The 22,718-nt window shown below is 38.7% G+C and overlaps 1 protein-coding gene across 1 annotated transcript; it reads left to right on the forward strand.

Annotated features, from left to right (window-relative positions):
• The first annotated feature begins 483 nt into the window (after window positions 1-483).
• On the forward strand, window positions 484-22,503 carry cilp2 (cartilage intermediate layer protein 2). Its single transcript, XM_066647631.1, has 10 exons — window positions 484-541; window positions 6,963-7,058; window positions 8,593-8,862; window positions 9,158-9,340; window positions 10,701-10,856; window positions 12,688-13,005; window positions 13,240-13,348; window positions 14,542-14,699; window positions 18,576-21,004; window positions 22,374-22,503. Exons 1-9 carry the CDS (start codon window positions 484-486, stop codon window positions 20,990-20,992), a joined length of 3,765 nt encoding a protein of 1,254 aa, XP_066503728.1. The 3' UTR covers window positions 20,993-21,004; window positions 22,374-22,503.
• Window positions 22,504-22,718: the final 215 nt, after the last annotated feature.

Below are 22,718 nucleotides of genomic sequence, written 5' to 3' on the forward strand. Positions count from 1 at the left end.
AATAAATGAATACATTTTTGTTTCTTAATAGTACAATGCCCTAGTAGGAAGAAAAAAAATGAAAAAGACAATGCAATAACAATGTAATTACTGTCAATTACTATATCACAGCTTGTGTAGATCTGCACTGAATCTTATGCCTGAGGAAGTAACTCATGTAAACAACAATTCCTTCCAAATGAACCCCTCTAAACGTTGGGATTTGGCATCATCATTAAGCTCATTGCTACCATTGTCCTTTTTTTTAGAGTTGCATATGTGCTCTATCCAATGGCAGACAGGAGGGGGCTGGATTGGACCACTTGCTTCACACTGCCTGTCTTTTAAAACTCTGTTCTCTGGGAAAGGTGCAACATTCATCAGACTTGCTTTGAAGGACAGGGGAAAGCACCTGTGTAACTCTTTCTTCTCAGATCAGTCAGTTGAATACAGCTCTGAATCTTTGAGAAGAGTCTGCTGAGGCTTTCCAGTGAGACTGGCACCATGCAGATGTGGGCTCGGGGAGCACTTCTTCTGTGCTTCACATTTACCCTTGCACAAGGTATGTCTTATACCATAAAACAGCTTCAGTAAAACTTAGAATGTTTGTTTACTTGATACCACTGAATATTTAATACCTAAACTGAATATTCTTGATTCAAATATCATTTGGAAGTAGTAGTATTAGTAATAATAATTATAATAATTATGCATTTATATATAATTTATTTATTAATTTATAATTCGTTGAGATGTATTTTCTAATACTCAAAGCACAACAGAATGCAATATATTTTTTTCCATGTGGAAATTACGTAAACATTTGAATGGCGCTAATCAAAGATCAGTTCTCAGTGATAGTTGTTCACATTGGTTTTATTTCCTGATGCTGTGTTATATTTTCAGACATGTCTGTGTTTGCTACATTTTTCTTTTAATTATTGAGTTTTCTTTGAACATTTAAACTGTGATAGCAGATGTAGAAAATCTAATTACTGAATATCAAATATGATTATCCATTCTTATACTAATTGTGTAATGTAAACAACAATTATTATTCACAGAATTTAATATTTTAATTAAAATATACTCCCTTTAAAAAATGCTTCAAACCAGTTTTAGATGTTCCAGATTTTTTCTCATTGAGAAAATGCAAAAATATTCATTGTCTGGGGTATCATGAAGACAGGTCTGGGAACCCCTGTCATATAGAACATTTAAGTGGAATAAAATATATTTTTTAATTAGTTGGAAGTGTAAAGGACCTTTCTGAACAATTATATCAAATTATATGATTTATAATATAATATGAAATAAATTGCTCTATTACATAATATAATATTTTATAAAATAACTATTAAACATTTTTCCTTGTTCTCTACATGTCAAGACTCAAGAATTAATTCTAGAATTCCTAATAAATCTCAGCCAATTCTGAGCTGAGACTGAAAGCTGAGAAGTGTGCAGGTGCTTCAAAGCACAGAATAATAATTTACTCCATCTCCATCCTATTGATTCAAGCTTAAGAAACATATCTGTACCATGTAAGTGATCCTCCATCTTTCTGTCGCACCTCTCACCAGTCCGCTGTCACTCTCTTTCTTCTCTCCTGCACCTCAACCATCTCTGGGAATTTATAACCTGTTTCCTAAAGTCAGGAGACAGCCGCAGCTCTAGAGAAATGGAAAAACCGCCTTAAATCAGTGTCTGAAAAAAGCAGATGTGGCTTGGCCATTGTGTAACGAGCTATAAGCTGCTTTGTCTTGTGCCAGGCGGGTCCAGTCCGTGGTCAATTTGTATACACAAAGTAAATACTGACGCTCGCTCATCTGCCCAATTTAAACGATCCATTTTCCAGATGCTCACCCTGGGCCTCAGCTCAACTCAACTACCCACCATTCCCCTAAGGAGGATATCTATCTCAGAGCCTTTGATGTGGGGTGAGAAGCTGGAATAGGGAGCAGGAAGAAAGAGTGAAATCAAAGCAGATTGGTGAGATGTCAAGGTGTTGTAAATTTTCCGTCTCGGCCTACATACAAGGTGCTATATTGGTGGACGTCTACAAATGTTCGTCTGCAACAAGTACGGCCAGAGCGTATGTATCTCATTGACGTTTAGATTGTACGATACAAAAACTGAAAAATGTGGCAGCCGCACTTTTGGAATTCCCAGAGGTAGCATTGCGGCTTGCTTTCTGTCATTATTTAGAGCTGGAAGACACTTCCATTCGGGATAATGGGCCACAGATGCATCTGACAAAACCCAAAACCAAACTCAAACTCAAGAGGAGGCTGTGGAATGTCGGGTAGATGACTTCTAATCTCATACTGAACCTAATCAGACACATCAGACACATCAGACAGACCTCAACATCTGAGCGCACCTTGGCCAGTGTATGAGCCAACGGGACAAAAGTGCTTCCACATGTCCACGGAGCATGAGTAAACACACAAACACGCTCCAAAAAAAAAAAACACCCTTTTTGGCCCTCCTTCACATTCATTAATACGTGATGGGATGTGGAATATAGTCCAGCACAGCTGGCCACCGTTCCTGTCTGCCTGATTCTGAACAAATAAGCGCTTGTTATTGGGCTTCCATGAGATGCCAGGGCAGTATAAAAAAAAGCTTTCCAGTGCCACCCCTGTTATTACACTTAAGGGTAATGCCACAGCGCAGCAGCATCTATATCACACCACAAACCTCAGTTTATCCAAGAACTTACATAACTTTACATTTTCTTCTTGTTGGAGCTTCTGGAATACCTGAACCACTTCCAGGATTGTAGAAATGATTGTATCCCTGCCAGCTAAATGTGGTTGCCGAAATCTTTTTTTTTTTCTTTTCATTTTTTTTTTCATGGCAGTTTTAAAAATGCATCATTTTTATTAGCTCCTGGCTATAAGAGCAACACTCCAAAGACACTTGTAGAAAGCAATACCCTTTAAAAAGCACCTACAGTGAAAATAGCATGAATAGATTATTTGTGCCTGAGTGTAGGGCAGACTTTATAAGCTGACGTAAGAAGACCTAAAAGGATGCTGGTTCAGCTGAACTACACTGTAGAACTGGAAAATACTGTAGGGTTCAGAGAACTAAATCTGCCTCTTAATGACCACTGTTTCCCAGAATAAATGCAGCAGTGGCCCTTCCCTCATAACAAAGAGGCTACTGCTGTATGCTCAAAGATCCTGGCATACTTTTGGCCGCCACTAACCTGTTGTTTCCACTACAACCTACATTTTGACAGTACCCCATCCTCCCCAACACCCATGCGTATGAATACAACAGTGTCCTGTTACTGTGCTGCATCATTACTGGGGAGGAAAATGGATGTCAAGTGAATTATTAAAAGCAATTCCTGATAAACCTCTGGCAATAAGGTTATCTGAGTTATCTGTAAATGGGTGGACAGGGTGTTTAGATGTTAAAAATGAAACTTCTGTCCAACTGAATCCAATTTAATGATTGTGAGGCCAAGAACTCTGTATGTTAAACTCTTCGCTGTCTTAGCTTGTATGCATTAGGGCTGGTCAACACGACATGTTATTATCATGATAAATTATATCGTGATACATTTTTTGTCCTCTAATTTAATTATTGATTCTAGCTAGGTCTCCCTCTGCCATAAGACATTTCCAGTCTGGAAGGGTGAAGGCTAGAGCATGATTCGAAAAAAGTCACATGAAGGACCACGAAGCACAACACTGAAGGAGACGTTAGTTCAGCCATAATGACCTGTGGTCTGAGGTTCAAAGATGCTGTTATAGGTCTGCTTCATGTTCTCTGAGGAGAACCCTCAGAATTACTTGGGGGAAACACATAGGGGGACAAATTAGGTAAGACTAACAATGCTAACAATACATTTACCTCCCTCTGTAAGAGGATTCAAGTTTTACATTGTTTTGAGGAAGAATATATGTCAAATGCCATACATAATGTATCCTAACTCCAAAGTCAGTTACAACAACTAAAATTATAAGGAGCTGCCAAACACCAAAACAATATAATACCATCACAATTTGAATAAATCCTCTTGGAGCTTTCTACATGAAAGATGCCATATATATTTGAGATGTCTATTAGAGAGTATTGGAGAGAAGAGTAATTACATAAAATGAGTTTAGGGATTGCATCACTCCAGCAGATTTACACTGACTATAACACCTCAACTATAGTCAGCTATAAGTGCTTCAGTGTGTTCTCTGAGAATAGAGCCACTGTCAGGGCACTGTACTATTTCAAGTGGGGGAATTGTGGATTGGCTACATTTGCCAGACACGTCACTGCTGAAAGTGCAGTCTGTGAGCCCGGATTACCCAGACCAGATTTTCTCATCACAGCCCACTCCTACAAAAAGAATCATTTATAGCCTGCAAAGATTTATATAATAGATGCAGTCTTGGTGGAAAGCAGCTGTTTAGGTTGCTAGGTTTAGGTAGGTGGTCTGAGGGAATCCACACCGAAGAGCCCCCCTGGCTAGCTTTTACTCTGTAAATGTGTTGTCGAGCTCATGTCTCATTTAAAAACCACAATTGACCACTCACTACTCTGGCCCTGTCCTACTGGGTTTCTGCTCCAGGACCATCTGCCTTTCATTTGTTTCCAAACTGTATAACATCTATATACTATATACAGTTATTCAAGAGCATAAGTGCAAATATAGATATAACGTTACAGGAAAAAAATAAAAGTCTATCAGAGGATCATGCCTATGGGGGTCCTTAGCAGTCCAGATTGCTGAATGCTTAAAAAATATTTCAGTGCTAGACTGTGTGTGACAAAAATATAAATATAAAAAATACAGTCTGCTTTGCACGCTTTTAATATATTTTAATATTTTAATTATAAGGTTAAATAAATATTTTTATGGTTTACATATTGAGTCTTGATAGAGAAAGTGCATAATATCCATTATATATATATATATAGAAAAGTTATTAGGTATGAAGTACATTAGGTTTTCTCTGTTTGAAATGCACTGATGGCATTATATATATATGTGCTAGAAAATAAGTAAAATATCTAACATAAATATTTACCAACTGCCATCAGTTCAGTTCAAACAGGTAAAACCTGCTTCATGTCTTCATGAATGTACTTCATGCCTAATAACCTTTCTAGTCTTTCTACTATTCTTAAAGCATTTCAGCTTTAATGTATAAACCAATTAACAGAACAATAAAATCCTTTTTTTTTTTACATTGATTGACCATTTTATCAGCTTCACTTACGCTAAGTGTGCAATCTGTCATTCTACTATTACAGACAGTAGTCCATCAGTTTCTCTACATACTTTGTGGCCACACTTTCACTCACTTCTTCAATGGTAAGAACCCCCAAAGAACAACCACATCAATTCCACCAACAATGATCCAATACTTAAACAATACCTGCTTTGTGGTTGTGCTGTGGGGGTGCTGACCATTGAAGAACAGGATGAAAAAGGGGCTAATTAAGTATGCATCAGATGGACCACAGACTGTAATAAGTACATAGATAGATAGATAGATAGATAGATAGATAGATAGATTCAAATACAAGGCAAAAATTACAGTTAGAATCTACAAGAAGTGCAAATAATAGCATAGTGCCAAAAAATGACAAAGTAGACAAATCATTCTTGATATTATTTATACACTATACACACAATTATATACATATATAATATACATACATTATATTTAGTAATAAATATACAAAATATATGATGTAGTCAGAGAATGGAAAAGTATATATTCCTATATTGCTCTAGTTTCTAAAAATGTTTTTGATTACTTTTAATAAATTCAAAAACATTTAATTAATAGAACTACAGCATGTACCTGTATGTTCAGTAGAGCTAATAAAAAGGAGAATGAGTGCAGAAAAGTTCACTTTTGGGGCTGATTAGTCTGTCCTGGCTATGTCAGGAATTTGTTACTGTATTTGATTAAATTAGAAAGACACCTGGTACAGGAATGAATGAATATATATTTTAAAAACAACTTGATAAAACTCCGTAAAAATATATATCCATTCCATTTCACTTAGGTTTCCATTCCCTACATATTTAATGACAAACTTAAATGACTGAATGCCTGAAACATTTATAGGCAGTCCTACATCATCACCTTTAATCTGAGACATCTTCTACATATGAACGCATGCTTCATAGTGCAGCTCTTCGGAAAGGAGGTCAGGGAATAGAGGACAGAGAAAGGATACATCTGATGCAATTAGGCCACAGTACTTTTCCATATGTAGGCAAGGGCTGGGTATTTTTCTTCTCCAGGAGAGAGGCTGTTGTCTATAGAAGTGAATAAACCCCTTCTGCAGACCATCACTGGATCAAGTATCAGGTGCTCACACACATCTGGATGGAGATCATCCAGATGGACTTCTGACACCTCTGCATGTTGGGTTAGTATAAGTACACCAGGCTGCCATTTGGACGCTTGATGGCACCATGACGAAGAACATTGAAAACGCAGACACCCAAGGGACAGCGCTTGAAGATTAAGTGTCTTTCGTAGACTTCCCCTTGAACGCAAACATTCCATCCACATTCACAGACACTCATGCAACCTGAGGTAAATGCTGGATAGAGATTGATTCAACACCGTGCCATCAAGGACTAATCTTTTAAGTATGTTGGACTGAAGGTAGGGCAGACTGTGTTGCAGAAATGTCACTTTTAATCAAAAACGTAGGTGAAAATTTCAGGCCAAATAGGCCAACTGTGACAAATTTACTCTGTATCAAATCTAAAATAAGTCATGTCAAGTCAAGTGGTCTTTGTACTCATTCCTCAATATAACCTTTATGCATTTGCCTATAGTGCAACACAAAGTGCTAATACATAATTTTATGAAGCAAGAGAGAATAATAAAAATAAATACACTGTCCAATCTTACTTTTTTAAAAAAATAAGGATTTTTCGCTTGTATAAATGGGTTTTTATTACGAGAGTATCATGTTATTTTCTGTATTTCTCCCTGCAGGTTCGAGCTGGAACAACTCACAGGTGCGAAAATCCAGTCAAAGGACAAGGAACATGAAGCAGACCTATAACAGCATCTTTGAACCTCAGACCACAGGTCATTATGGCTGAACTAATGTCTTTCTTGGTGTTGTGGTCAGTTCATCTGCGTGTCATTCACTTATTTAATGCTAAACTGGAACTAATACCTATGTCAAGCATAGTCCACATAAAAAACACACCAAACAATATGACATAACTGTGATTCCCTGCAGTGTGAGTAACAAAGTAATAAAAAGCACCAGTTCTCCTTGAACAGGAGCCTGTCAATGCAAAGTTTCAACAGTGGAACTCTGGCTGTGAACAACTGCTTTTACTTGAAACTAAAGCAATAGCTGAAGGTCTTTCTGGTCCCAATGCAATTCTGAGACTCAGACCAAAGGAAAATGGTCCAAAAATGAAAGCTTTGAGCAGAGACACTCGAAGATATTTGCTCAGCCCAATCCTGAATATGACATACTGATATCAACCAGATTATTACATTGACACAAATGTACTCAAAGGACTCTACATACACAGATTTCAGCTGAAAATAGAATAGGCTTCAATTTTTATTCAAACAGGTTAAGGTTTGAGACGTTAACATAGGTAAAGTACCAAGAACAATGCATCATTGTAGGGTTAGGGTTAGGGCTAAGGTTAGGTCTTATATAAACTTTCAAAGGTCATTTTGTAATCAATACATTCAAGACACACCTACCTACCTAGTGTTGCTTGCAAATACAAATGCCCAAATCAAGGAGACATCTCTTTTTAAAAGAAACCCTTCATAAATTTTCCATTAGGACAGCTTCCTGCATAGCACTGGAAAAAAATCTCTATTTAGACATGGCCTTCCAGATCATATTGTCCTTTATGGATGTTTTTTAAAGATTCTATAAGGTTACATTCATCCTAGATTTATTATGAAAATGTGCATTAATACAATTTTCAATGTATAAATTAAATCAGATCTTATCTTTATTTTAGTTATTTAGCTCATTCAGTTTTTTGAGATTATACCTCAAGGAAAGTGTTGTACTTTTGGTGGTTCCTTAATGTATAAACTTTGGGATTTTAGACATTTTTATTGACGTATAACTTATGGTGACTCATTGTGGCAAGGTTTGCCACCTCCAGGAGGAGGACGCTGGACACAGGATCCTGTTCAAACTCAAAGAAAACTCAGCCTGTCAGGCAGCCACCTCCTGCCATGTACTTGCTCTGTTCCTACTCTTCCCCTCAACCCTGACTCCTTTTGGCAGAGCCTTCACTGCTGTGTTACATTTAGGATGCCAACAGATAATAAGTCTGTCTGAATGAGAGGAATTATGTGGCCTCAGCCACGCCTCCATCCACAAGTCTGGGTTTGACTCTGAACCCCACCTCCTGTCTTGAAGTTTCCTTTGCTTTGAGCCCACTTTGTCTGACCTCCGAAGCCACACTTTACATTGCATTACATTTATAGTATTTGGAAAATACTCTAACACAGAGCAATTTACCATTTTAACAATGTTGCATTGATAGTGCTTCCCAAAGAGTTTTATTGGTAGGGTTGGCAGATAATGAAATTATTCAACAACTTAATTTACCGTTGATCTTTTGCAACACAGGTTTTACAGAGTGGACATCCTGGTTCAACATTGACCATCCAGGTGGTAATGGAGATTATGAGAGACTCGAGGCCATTCGTTTCTATTACAGAGAGAGAGTGTGTGCCCGGCCTGTGGCTATGGAGGCACGCACCACAGACTGGGTGGATGCTGCAGACACTGGCGAGGTAGTGCATTCCAGCCTGGAGAAGGGCTTCTGGTGCGTCAATAAAGAACAGCCATATGGACGCATCTGCTCCAACTACCACGTGAGATTCCAGTGTCCACCAGGTACTATCAGTAATACAACAGTCCGTCAAAGTGGCTTACTCCAAGATGAGAGATGGATCAGTGAGCCTGGGGTCTGTAAAGAAAGAACGGATTTAGCTGGTACAGCATACTTTTATTAGTGCTACACCTACTGATGCTACTCAAGGAAATAAATAAAATTTCATATAAATAATTCAAGACAATGTAAAGTATTCATTGTAAGGTAGTGGTTGGTTTAGTACAGGGAGCTTTAATGCAGAGTAAAACAATCTATGTACCTTATATATAATATAGAATTATTCTGCTGGCCCCTCAGTTCAGGTATACTGGACGGACTGGACAGCATGGGGGCCTTGCTCAACTACTGCCTGCCACGATGTTGGAATCCAGCTGCGCCGGCGGAAATGCATGAGCACACAGGCTCTTCCCACTCTGTACACGCCAACCTGTCCTGGCCCCCACACAGAGCGCAGAGAGTGTTCCACCCCACCTTGCCAAGGTACCCCGCCAAGCCAACAAAAGCTGTTTTTGGAACTATGACTCATTTTCTCCAATGGTTCTTCTTCACATTGTCAAACAAAAATTGTACTGACACCCAGTGGCCTGGATGTGTCAGGGATTCTGACCTAAATCTATTATTATCCCATGTGGAGGGACCCAATCCATTCTGCATGGCAATCTTGATATATATTCATTCATTCATTCATTCATTCATTCATTCATTCATTCGTTCATTGTCTTAAACCACTTAACCAGTTCAGGGTCGCGGTGGGAATGGAGCCTACATGAATCACTGTGTGCAAGGTGGGAACACACCCTGGAGGGGGCGCCAGTCCTTCATAGGGTAACACACACTTACACATTTACTCCCACACTCACACCAATGGACATTTTTGAGTAGCAAATCCACCTACCAATGTGTGATTTTGGACCGTGGGAGGAAACCAGAGCACCCGGCGGAACCCCACGGGGACATAGGGAGAACACACCAATCTCCTCACAGAAAGTCACCTAGAGTGGGACATATGCATAAGCACAAGGATCTAAACAACATTGACTAGGGCTAAATATTAACATTTCTATTTCTAGATTGGACTAGACAGACTACCCTTGTGCATCAGTTAACCGTGACCTCCCATGATCTTGTCACCACTTCACCAGTTGTACTTCCTTTAACCACTTTTTAGGGAGTAATCCATGTATTCAGTTATGACATGGGCCTATCATAATATGACTGTATGTCATCAAAATCTGGTAAGATTTTCCTGCTTCTAGCACCTGAAGTTAAAAGACTGACTGTTAACTTGGTTTTGATATATCCCACCCCTAGTCAGGAGTTATTTTTAACAAGATAATCAAGTTATTCACAATTCACATAATTTTGAGGCTAATTGTCATATACAGCAGGCAATATTTAAAATATATTCTGATATTATAATAACCTTGAAATATATGCACTGTTCATTTATAAGCTTTTTATTGATAATTAATACAATATTTAAATTTTAGCTGAAAGGCCATCTTCCATCATAGCGCTGCTAAAACAGAGTTACTTATTTAGTTATTTAAGCTATCTAAAGGTAAAGATATGTACATGTTTGCTTGTTATTTGACAGTAGTTGTCTTGGGGTATTAAGTTCTTGATGATTTAATGATACATGTGGCATCCACTTAGCAGAAGTAATTATAACACATGTCCAAATAAGGAACAACTTTGCAGGCTTTGATCGAGAAATCAATGTACCGCTACTTCAAAGAGACTTTCATTCATGCAGATTACCCAGATGGGCTACATTGATCCCTAAAAGGTCAGCCTTGTAAACTCACTGCAGCATTTCCCCTGTGTCTTGTCTGAGCAGCCGAGTGGGGCCAGTGGGGACTGTGGAGCGCTTGCTCTGTGACCTGTGGAACAGGTCGAAGAGGCAGACGGAGAACCTGCACCAGGTCTTCTGACAAGGTTCAGTGCCTAGGACGGGCAGCAGAAGTCCAGAAGTGTGGAAAGACACCATGTCCAGGTGCCGTTTTGCCTGTTTATGCGATACCCATACATTCGACCTACAGTACCTTCTACACCAATATGTGAAATGCCCACTTGTGATTGGTAGATTCCTTTGTTTAATTATATAGGCTGAACACTTAAGTATTAATTCAGTATTAAGAAAAACATAGATTAGTAATTTAGCTCTCTACTGCATGCTGTAAGCATAACATAGCTAGATAAATTGCATCATATATGCCACTCAATCTTCACATTTGCCTCACACTAACAACCACAGTCCATGAGGCATATTTTATATGAATAAATAAATAAATAAATAAAAGTTAAATGATGTGCCATGCCCCCTCTTTGGAGAGGTGCAGAGCAAACAGCAGTCAGATAACTAACCCAGTGCCAGCCTGTGACAGACCAAAATTTATTGTTATTCACATATAGGCATTTATATTTGTTGAAAACTCAGGAGGGTTAAGATATACCATAACACTGTAACATTCTTTATGCTTAATTTTAGGGACCACTCAATAATTATTTTGTAGCTTTCAGGGAGTCCAAGAATTGTGTGTCATGTGTTGACACTTACTGTTTCCTATTTGCTGGTACACAATTCATCAGCCAACCTGTAACTTGTTTCTCCCCATTCCAGATATTGGTTAATACAGTGAAACAGTGAAACCTTGACTTACATTTGAATCTTTGAACTTTTCGAACTTTTTCAAAGCCGTCGCTCTGTCTATGTTTTTGCTTTATGATATGAGCTGAGATTTGAGTTACGAGTGAGTAAGCCTAAGCCACCAGATCTAAGTAGTCCAGTGAGCATTCTGTTCATTTGGTTATTGTGCCATGCAAGCATCTCTATCTTATCACAGTTTTTGTAGCATTGTAGCATTAAATGTGTAGCAAATAAGTTAAGTTATTCAATAAAGCATGAAAAATAAAACTCCCCCAACCTCCTCCACCAATCTCCTCCAACTCCACCAGCTTTATAGAACCATTTTATTTCTTTGTTATCTTTTATTATGTATTATTATTTATTATAAATTATTTGTTATTTATAAAGAACATTTTCATATTTAAAAACATGTAACAAAAAATTCTGCAGAATCCATTAATTTTCATGCAGGAGTTCCAATATTTGTATCGTTATATTTGTAAAAAATCTAAAACTGATTGAAAACTCAAAAGTTTGAAATACCCAGTCATATAAGATATGGCTCTCGTATCTCATATACCTCATATATGTTCCATGAGAAATAAATGCAAGTTAACACATCTTTTACAGGGGCATACAAATGGCATTTTGCCCCACTTATGCCTTCATATTTTCTTACTCAGTATCCTATTAATGTATTTTTGCAGAGGTTAACATATATATATATAAAAAATTGGTGTGGTTTTTGAGGGGCTGGAAGGAATTATTAGCATTTCAATTCATTTTAATGGGGAAATTTAATTTGATATACCAGCAAATTGAGTTACGAGCTCAGTCACAGAACAAATTAAACTCATAAGTTAAGGTAATACTGTATAAAGACTTGTCAAAATCTCAAATTAGTATAATACTGAGTGCTTGCCCAAGTTGGGAACTGAAACCTACTCTTCTACAAGGAGTGTAACACACTATGCTTAAAGCTATTTCAAGAAGCAAAATTATTTACCAATTTATTTACCATTATTACCCAAAATAGGGTTTAACACAAATACTGATTTATTTCAGGAGTTCCGATGCAAAGACAATGATAAACTGTCATCTTAGTACCTCTTCAGTAGGTCTACAGGCTTCAGAAAAGAATATGCAGCCTGGAATAAACAATGTCTTTTGTGTGTGTGGCTGTGTGTGGATGTGGTAGTCATGTGTCAACTAGTGTGCCCAGAGGGACGTCCCAATGAAGACTGCAGCCATTGTGTATGTCCAGGCAAAGCCCTGCAAGGGGAAGTTCTGACTGTATCTGGTGTTCCGGTGTCTGGAGCCAGTGTGGTAGTTCCAGGTCAGCCCAAGCTTATCCAGACCTTCACGGACACCAAGGGTCAGTTTAAAATCCCTGACTTGTGCTCTGGCCCTGAGACCCAAATAGTCATCAGCAAGGGGATGTTCGCTCCTGCCACTGTGCCTGTTTACAGCAACAGCAGTGAAAGCCTGTGGATTCGAGCTATCCTCAGGTCCTCAGGTAAGCCCAGTGAAGCATTCCATCATAATAAATAAGGCTCCAAATTAACTGCAGTGAGCATTCCCCGACAGCTCCCAGACAGAGGACCAAAAATAACACTCTCTGGAATAGTGATTTTCTGGAGGCAATTTTACAAGAGAGCTGCAATTCTGTGTATACAGTAGACACAGATGCATTTTATTAGAGTGGACGCTTCAGTTCATTTATAGCAGCTGGAATCTTTCTGCCTTTCAGAGAAGCCCTACATTGTGAAGCATCCTGAGGACAAAGTACGCTACGAAGGACAGCGGGTGATTCTTTGCTGCAAAGCGACTGGAACGCCCAACCCTGACAAATATTACTGGTAGGAAAAATACAGTAAAAAGTACAAAAATGACCTATGATTTTAATGACATTAACGTATCTGTACAAGAAAAATAAATGCTAAAACAGAGACAATAAAACCCCATCCACACATGTATGGTAACTAGGGTTGTCCCAAATGCCATTTACAGAGCTTAGGAGTGTTGGCTTTCATAGCTGGTGAATATTAAAATATGTGTGTGTGTGTGTGTGTGTGTGAGTGGGGGGGGGGGGGGGGGATTTCAGAAAATACGTGTACAATGCCCACTTTAAAATTTAAGGCTGTGATACAGCTCCCAGATTGAGTCTGCTCACTAACTGATTTGCTAATCCATGTGTACGCTGTGCCATTAAGGGCAAAGCGTATACACAAGTTAACCAGAGCTAAGTGGAGGTGCTTTAATTTGAAACGTAATTGATAATTGAAATGTAGCTTTGGCGTGCTTTGTTGTAACGGTCTTAGTCTTCCGAACATTTATGTGGATGAGGCTGAATATGGGAAGAACACTGGGCTTTTTTTTTTTTTACTGAAATGTTTTTTTTCTTTTGAGATTGAATAGGGGGGGAGTGGAGCATTGCCTTTAATGGTAGCCACAAATCCCCCCCAAGAAAAAAGTAAAAGCCACAATCTCAAAATTCCATCAAAAGAATATCTGAATAGTAGAATATTTGGGGCTAGCCTTAATGTTAACCCAGACATTTTCAGAGAAGCTGTGTGTGTGAGAGCAAATGTCAGTAATATTCAGACCGGACATTAACAGGACTTTATCCTAGCATCAGCTTTGTACAAAATCTGCATAATGTCCTATAAAGTGCAAGTGTGAATAGAACAATAAATGTTCTGGAGAATCATACATCACCACATGCCTAAAGCATGTGGAACATTTCTAGCTGCAAGAATGTGTCACATGGAAAAAAAACTGCCTATCTGTTACATATGTGAAAGGGCAACTATGGACCTGATTCTCCAGCTTTTTTCCAAAGTTTGTGTGTGTAAACAGCTTAAGTGTGAATGTGTTCCTATGTTCATAACAAAATAAGAGGATAATGTTATTTAAATATTATTGTTTGTAATTAGGAATCTTACTTCTAACAGAAATTCTTACAATGCCTTTAACTACTACAAAGTTAGAGATATATTATATTCACCTAAAAGTTTGTACTGAGTTAAAACTGAGTTCATTTTACAACCAGGTATCACAATGGAACGTTACTCGACCAGAAGATTTACAAGTATGATGAAGACTTGGTTTTGCGGGATTTGAAACTTGAACAGTCCGGACACTATCACTGTAAAGCCAACAGTCTGGCAGGCAGCATCAAGTCCACTCCAGCCTTCTTAGCTGTTTTTGGTATGTGCAGAATCCATTCATTTTCATGTTCCAATATTTGTATCGCTATATTTGTAAAAAATCTAAAACTGATTGCAAAAGTTTGAAATACCCAGTCATATAAGATATGGCTCTCGTATCTCATATACCTCATATATGTTCCATGAGAAATAAATGCAAGTTAACACATCTTTTACAGGGGCATACAAATGGCATTTTGCCCCACTTATGCCTTCATATTTTCTTACTCAGTATCCTATTAATGTATTTTTGCAGAGGTTAACATATGTATATATATATATATATATATATATATATATATATGTATCATTGTATATCATGTAGTTTTATGGCTCTGGTGTTCAACAGAACATTTCATTATGTTTGTGTTGGTACTTTTCTATGCAAAGAACTGATGTGTAGTCACCACTGCATCAGTAAAACTTCCAGCCTCACTGCTCTGGAACTCTGCACCGAAGCACAGAAGTGAAATCCAAGACTGTCCATAAATCTTTTTTTTTTTTTTTTTTTTTTTTTTTTTTTTAAATGGTCAGACAAGTATGTGTTTCCACATCTGAGCACATGACTATACATTGTGTTAATTCCCAGGATGCTTGTTATAGACTGAGGCAAATGTGACTGCGGCATTGCATGCTAAAGCAATCAGCTGCAGTGTTCTACTGAAGGATTGCTCTGGTGAACACGACTGTGTATCACTCCACAATTCTCAATGCAGTATGATAACCCTGCTATATGTAATAAAGTATACAACAGTTATAAGATAGCAATAAGCATTACTAAATGGTTAAGGAATGTCACAATTATTGATAATGATAGAAACAAGAACTTCCATACATAATGCTTCTTGTTTATTGTCCTTATTAAATTATTACTAGTGTTTATTTAATATAAACTGTTACCGGTTCGCTCCGGTTTCCTCCCACAGTCCAAAAACACACGTTGGTAGGTGGATTGGCGACTCAAAAGTGTCCGTAGGTGTGAGTGTGTGAGTGAATGTGTGTGTGTGTCTGTGTTGCCCTGTTAAGGACTGGCGCCCCCTCCAGGGTGTGTTCCCGCCTATTATTATTATTATTATTATTATTATTAGTGTTGTTGGCGGCACGGTGGCGCAGCAGGTAGTGTCGCAGTCACACAGCTCCAGGGGCCTGGAGGTTGTGGGTTCGATTCCAGCTCCGGGTGACTGTCTGTGAGGAGTTGGTGTGTTCTCCCCGTGTCCATGTGGGTTTCCTCCGGGTGCTCCGGTTTCCTCCCACAGTCCAAAAAACACACGTTGCAGGTGGATTGGCGACTCGAAAGTGTCCGTAGGTGTGAGTGTGTGAGTGAATGTGTGTGTGTCTGTGTTGCCCTGTGAAGGACTGGCGTCCCCTCCAGGGTGTATTCCCGCCTTGCGCCCGATGATTCCAGGTAGGCTCTGGACCCCCCGCGACCCTAAATTGGATAAGCGGTTACAGATAATGGATGGATGGATAGAAACAAGAACTTCCATACATAATGCTTCTTGTTTATTGTCCTTATTAAATTATTACTAGTGTTTATTTAATATAAACTGTTACCGGTTCGCTCCGGTTTCCTCCCACAGTCCAAAAACACACGTTGGTAGGTGGATTGGCGACTCAAAAGTGTCCGTAGGTGTGAGTGTGTGAGTGAATGTGTGTGTGTGTCTGTGTTGCCCTGTTAAGGACTGGCGCCCCCTCCAGGGTGTGTTCCCGCCTATTATTATTATTATTATTATTATTATTAGTGTTGTTGGCGGCACGGTGGCGCAGCAGGTAGTGTTGCAGTCACACAGCTCCAGGGGCCTGGAGGTTGTGGGTTCTATTCCCGCTCCGAGTGACTGTCTGTGAGGAGTTGGTGTGTTCTCCCCGTGTCTGCGTGGGTTTCCTCTGGGTGCTCCGGTTTCCTCCCACAGTCCAAAAACACACGTTGCAGGTGGATTGGCGACTCAAAAAATGTCTGTAGGTGTGAGTGTGTGAGTGAATGTGTGTGTGTCTGTGTTGCCCTGTGAAGGACTGGCGCCCCCTCCAGGGTGTATTCCCGCCTTGTGCTCAATGATTCCAGGTAGGCTCTGGACCCACCACGACCCTGAATTGGATAAGCAGTTACAGATAATGAATGAATGAACGAATTAGTGTTATTATTGATTACTTTTTTTGTAATTTAGCAAACTGTGGGAATAGTAGTTAGTGGCCAAGTCTTTGCAAATTGTGGGAACAAGAAACTTAAAATAAAATAAAAAGTGGTATCAACTTTGCCAACTCTAGAGAATCATGAAGGACAGATAATTACGTTTTGGCTACAACTTACTAATCCATGGGAAAAGGCTAATTATTAGGTTATTTGTGGCCACGAGTTAGTAAACAGTGGGAACAAGACCATCTAATTGTGCTAGATACTCTGAACAGGATTCTGAACACAGAGTCAAATGTGAGTCTTTTTTAATGTTGCTGTGTTTTAATTCATCACAGCTTCTGAACATATTCCCATAAAGTTCTTTTCCATCATATTTAATCATAATACACAGCTTTCTTCAAGATGAATGAACAGCTTTCACGGTGGTGGTATAATGTGGAAATTAAGTATCCCCATATGACCAGTCATTAATTTATGGACACTGGAGACACTGAGTATGACAGGAGACTATGCCATGACATCATAAGCTTTAATCATTTTGCCAGTGTTTAGGCAAATAGTCTTTCTTTTTTTCCCCTCTCCATCTGGAAGTTTGGAGATCAAAGTTAGCTTCTAAATTATTGTGTTTATAAAGACTTAATCACAGTGCAATTCTTGTAAGAAAAAATCAAAACAAAACAAAACAAAGAATAATAAGAGTAATGATAATAAACAAGCTTTTTATTAATTAAAAGTTTTTTATGTTAAAATATCCACAAAACAGCCAGAATATTAAAATGATCTTTTTATTTTGCTATTTTGCCCTGTTCTTCAATGTTGAGTACAAACACAGAGGAGGTTATATTTTTTTTGTGGTTGTTCCAAATTATGTGATAGTTCACCAAGTAAAAATACCCAACACCATCTTGTGGGCAATGACAATGCTGGTATTTGTAGAACTGCTGGGTGCACCTGTATGGTTAATGGAACTGATAAAATCTACAATAAGTGTAGAAAGAAGGGTTTAATTTTAATATTAGGGTGATCAGTGTATGTATTTCCAAATATTTGTTAACACCACTTATATTCAATGACATCTGCTATTTTAATGTGAGGACAAAGGTGTTCATTTGTGCAAATAGAGCTTGTATGATGTCCATAGGGAAGTTCCATTGTAGCATATGCAAACTATTTGCAATAGTTTCCTGTCTTTTTTGTTATTTTGTAATCATGTTATATTTTGCCAGTCAAAACTACTAATTTGTCACAGATGTACTTTGGCTTTAGTTTCTATGATTTTAGATTTAATATCTCTTTGTAAAATTTGCCTCACCCATTTATGCAAAGAGAAAATTATGTAACTAAAAGTCACTATAATCATGCATAGGAATCAGAATATTATGGTGGACCAAGTGTCCAAAGACAACAGCATTTAGGAAGCAAACAACAGAAGAGAACATAACAATAAGGCAGAACATAACAATATTAAGGGTTGGTTACTGAGTTTTCATGTTCCCCTTAAGGCATTTGTGTTTTCTCATAATAGTGTTATATTCTCTCTTAATGCTTATGTGTTCTCCATGAATGAGTTTATATTTAGGGAATGTTGTTGTGTTCTGTTAATATTACTGTGCTCTGGCATTTTTCTTCCTAAATGTTGTTGTGTTTTGGTTCTCCAGGCCATTGTAAAATATGCTCTGAAATGAAAAAAATAAATAGTTTTGTATATATTGTGATCTAACATGCATTTTCATGTTTTTTTTTCAGCCAAAGGAACACCAGCATGTAATGTTACACCGGAAAGTCATCTGATTAGACTTCCAGTTGACTGTAAACAGCCAGGTACAAGATCCATGTTCTACAATACTGGCCGCTGTCCTCACAACAAATGTCCTGGAACACTCGACTTTGACCTGCGATGTAGAGATGCTTCTGCTTTCTGCTGTGGGGTCAAACAAATGGAGTCAAAGGAGATCAACTGTGGAAGATACACTTTGCCAATAAAAGTAGTGAGTGAATGTGGCTGTCAAAAATGTGTGGAGCCCAAAATTCTAGTTCGGGGTAGAGTGGCTGCAGCTGACAACAATGAGCCCCTACGTTTTGGGCACATTTTTATGGGAAAAGAACGAATAGGAACCACAGGATATCAGGGTGGGTTTACAATTCAAGTTCCTTCTGACAACCAGCGCCTTGTAGTGAACTTTGTAGACCCATCAGAAAGATTCATAGATACTCTCAAAGTCTTTATCTTTGACAAAAAAGGTGGTGCAGTATACCATGATGTAAAAGTCATGAGAAAGCAAGAACCAGTTGACATTGACTCCGGAGAGACCAACACCATTTATCTGGGTGAAATAGAAGGTGAAGATCCCATCGGTCAGCTGGTCATACCTCCCAATTCCTTCCACAAGACGACTGGAGAAACATATGAAGGCACGGTTAAAGCCAGTGTCACGTTCTTTGATCCACGCAACATCACCACAGCTGCTGCCACTCCAGGAGACTTAAACTTTGTGGGTGATGAGGGTGACATTCTTCCTCTAAGGACATATGGAATGTTTTCTGTTGATTTCAGAGATGAAGTGAACAAGGAAGTTCTTGGAGCAGGTGGCGTGCAAGTGCTCCTTGACACAGAGCATGTCAAAATGCAAGAGCATATCCCTGCTATGAAACTCTGGTCTCTCAATCCAGACACAGGTATCTGGGAGGAGGAAGGTAACTTCCAACCTACTCAGGTTACCACGGGTGGAAATGGAAGAAGAAAAAGAGAGGAACGCACTTTCCTGATTGGAAACATGGAAATCAGGGAGCGGAGACTGTTCAACTTGGATGTACCTGAGAGTCGACGTTGTTATGTCAAGGTCCGTGCTTACATGAGTGACAAATTCCTGCCTTCAGAACAACTTGAAGGAGTCGTTATCAATCTCATAAACCTGGAACCCAAACCTGGCTATTCCTCAAATCCCAGAGCATGGGGACGCTTTGACAGTGTGATTACAGGACCAAATGGAGCATGCCTCCCAGCCTTCTGTGATGCTCAGAGACCTGATGCATATACAGCTTATGTCACAGCCATAATGGGTGGTGAAGAACTTGAAGCAGCTCCATCAGCCCCAAAGATGAATCCTAATATCATTGGTGTGACACAACCATACTTAGACAAGTTAGATTATCAGCGTTCTGATCATGAAGACCTGGCACTTAAAAAAACAGCTTTCAAAATAAATTTAGCCAAACCTAATCCAAATAATCTGGATGAAACCAATGGGCCCATATATCCTTATCAAAATTTAATTGCATGTGAAAATGCCCCAGTTGATGCAAATCATTTCCGTTTCTTCCGTGTAGAGAAAGACAAGTATGAGTACAATGTAGTGCCTTTTGAAGAGAGCGATCTCACAACATGGACTGGAGATTATTTGTCTTGGTGGCCTAATCCTCAGGAGTTCCGAGCTTGCTACATCAAAGTAAAGATCCTTGGGGCAATAGAAGTTATGGTACGATCAAGGAACTTAGGCGGCACTCATCCAATGACCAGAGGTCAGCTCTATGGAATTAGAGACATCCGCAGCACACGTGACTTGCACCATCCTAACACCTCTGCAGCCTGCCTGGAGTTCAAGTGCAGCGGAATGCTTTTTGACCAAGGTGCGGTTGACAGATCTCTCATTACTGTCATTCCACAAGGCAACTGCCGAAGAATAGGTATCAATAGTCTCCTACAAGAGTACCTTACCAAACATCCACCTGTTCTACAGAATAATGAGTCTCATGCTTTTAACATGTTAGCTCCTGTAGATCCCCTTGGCCACAACTATGGAATCTACACTGTCACAGACCAGAACCCACGAATTGCCAAGGAGATTGCCATAGGTCGCTGTTTTGATGGAACATCAGATGGTTTCTCCAGGGAGATGAAGTCAGAATCCGGAGTTGCTTTAACTTTCAACTGTCCAAAAAGAACTGTAAACCGTGAGAGTCTGTTTCAGCGATTGCAAACGAATCCTAGCCAGACCTTGGCACAGATGGCTCAAGACATGAGGGAATCACAGGGGATGCAGGTCAGAAGAGGCTCAGCCCAGGTAGTGGCCTATCCCTCTGCCCAACAGGGCAGAACCCAGGGCCGCAGACCTAGTACCTCAAACAGGAGGAGAATGGGCACACGGACTCAACCACGGCAATAGATCTGTCTAAAGGTGTGTCTTTCATTTTTCATGATTAATTAAATGAACTATTTGGTGAAAAATCAAACTGACAAAATTGTGATCTTACCCTTGTTGTATTCTACTACTAAAGAAATGTTTAGTGTTCCCATTTTGCGCCTATAGCATTAGCACTGGAATTATGACACTACTGATTACAAATGTTTGACAACAGTGTTACCAAAACTTTCTCCATAAATACAACCCCAGAGTTTTCTCAACCCACTCAAAATACCTTCAGCTCTTCAGTATGTTTATGAAGACTTGTTGATGGGTTTAGCACACATTATGACTAAAAGAAAACTACAAAGATAGCCCATCTTTGACCAAAAGTACTCTGGCTCTCCATTCAGACTTTTTGGAACCTTGGTAATATCCAGTGAACTGGGCCATATTTCCGCCAATTTTGATGGGAGCCAAGGATATGTCATCAGTGGGGGGCATTGTGTTGTTGCTGAATTTAGTACCAGAGCCAGAGATAAACATATAAAGGTAATAAACCATTACTTTAATAAACACAGAAATAAACCACAGTAATAAACCATTACCAGTATGATCTGATATATAATACCCATGTAAATTATGCAGAGTACTGAGATGTCCTGCTGAGCTTGTGAAATGAGAACAACACAGAAAACAGCCGGCGGCCTCAATTCATGCTAAATCAAACCTAACATTTTGTTGTTTTTTATTTTTTTTATTTCCTGTATTTCTTTCTAAATCAGGAAATGGATAAAGGGTTATATCCTTTTTTCAAAAAAAAAAAAAAAAAACGAAATAATGACCCATCGTTTTTTCTGGTCTTTTGCCCAGCACACTATCATGGACAATATGAAATATTGCAAATAACCCCATCCAGCTCCACTGTGCAGTAACATTTTATTTGAGGCTCTGTGCCCTTTCTAGAGATGACAGAGTCATGGCTCATGCAGAACAATCTAATATTCTTTTCCAGCTGGGAACATAATGTTTTGGAGCCAAATTATGTTGGTGGAAACATAATGCGAATGGGAAACAAACTGGTGCCAACGTTAGTGGAAAAGGGCTATCAATGACCAAATAACACAGTGTAGGTTACCACAACTATCATTTTAGACACTAAGTTTGTGCTGAAGACCTTGGGTGCAGTTTAAATACTTGGAGAGATGTTCTGGATAAAGATATTAATGACTATGACCTTTTAATATTTTTAACAATGTCATACTTCTAGCTCTCAAATTCAAGGAGCAAAATTTGGGTACTAAACAAATCTGGGATGGAAAGAAAATTGTATAAGTTAAATTGTTCACTAAAAAATACTTATAAAATGAAATTGTAAGTCAAATTTGGGGATTAACTAGTTTGTCCTCTCATCTATGTGAAGGTCAATGGAGAGATGCCAGATTGCAAGATGAAGACATGAGAAAAATGATGATGAAAAAGACAAACCTGGACAATTTGGGCTTGTTGAACACTTTGTTTTCTGGAATGAGTCCCAAATATTTGTTAAAAAGCAAAAAACATGTTCTGTAAGAATCTTGGACATAATTTATGTGTTTCTTCTTTCAATAATCAAATGAGATGCATCATTAATGTTCAGGGTAAGTGCTTCTAAAGGGATTTTCTGTTTAAAAAAAATATTTATTGCAGTTATGAATATGGTCAGCATTCACCAACAAAAGTCCTGAGGTCTTTCTTCTGTCACATGAGTTTAATATTTGAGTAAGTC

The sequence above is a fragment of the Hoplias malabaricus genome, chromosome 16 (genome assembly GCF_029633855.1).
Source record: "Hoplias malabaricus isolate fHopMal1 chromosome 16, fHopMal1.hap1, whole genome shotgun sequence".
Classification (NCBI taxonomy): domain Eukaryota; kingdom Metazoa; phylum Chordata; class Actinopteri; order Characiformes; family Erythrinidae; genus Hoplias; species Hoplias malabaricus.

Excerpts from the sequence above, each read along its gene's own strand:
- cilp2 (XM_066647631.1), top strand. The coding sequence starts at position 484 with ATGCAGATGTGGGCTCGGGGAGCACTTCTTCTGTGCTTCACATTTACC. Across the intron at positions 8,863-9,157 it reads GAGATTCCAGTGTCCACCAG|TTCAGGTATACTGGACGGAC; the intron begins GTACTATCAGTA and ends CTGGCCCCTCAG. Across the intron at positions 13,006-13,239 it reads AGCTATCCTCAGGTCCTCAG|AGAAGCCCTACATTGTGAAG; the intron begins GTAAGCCCAGTG and ends TCTGCCTTTCAG.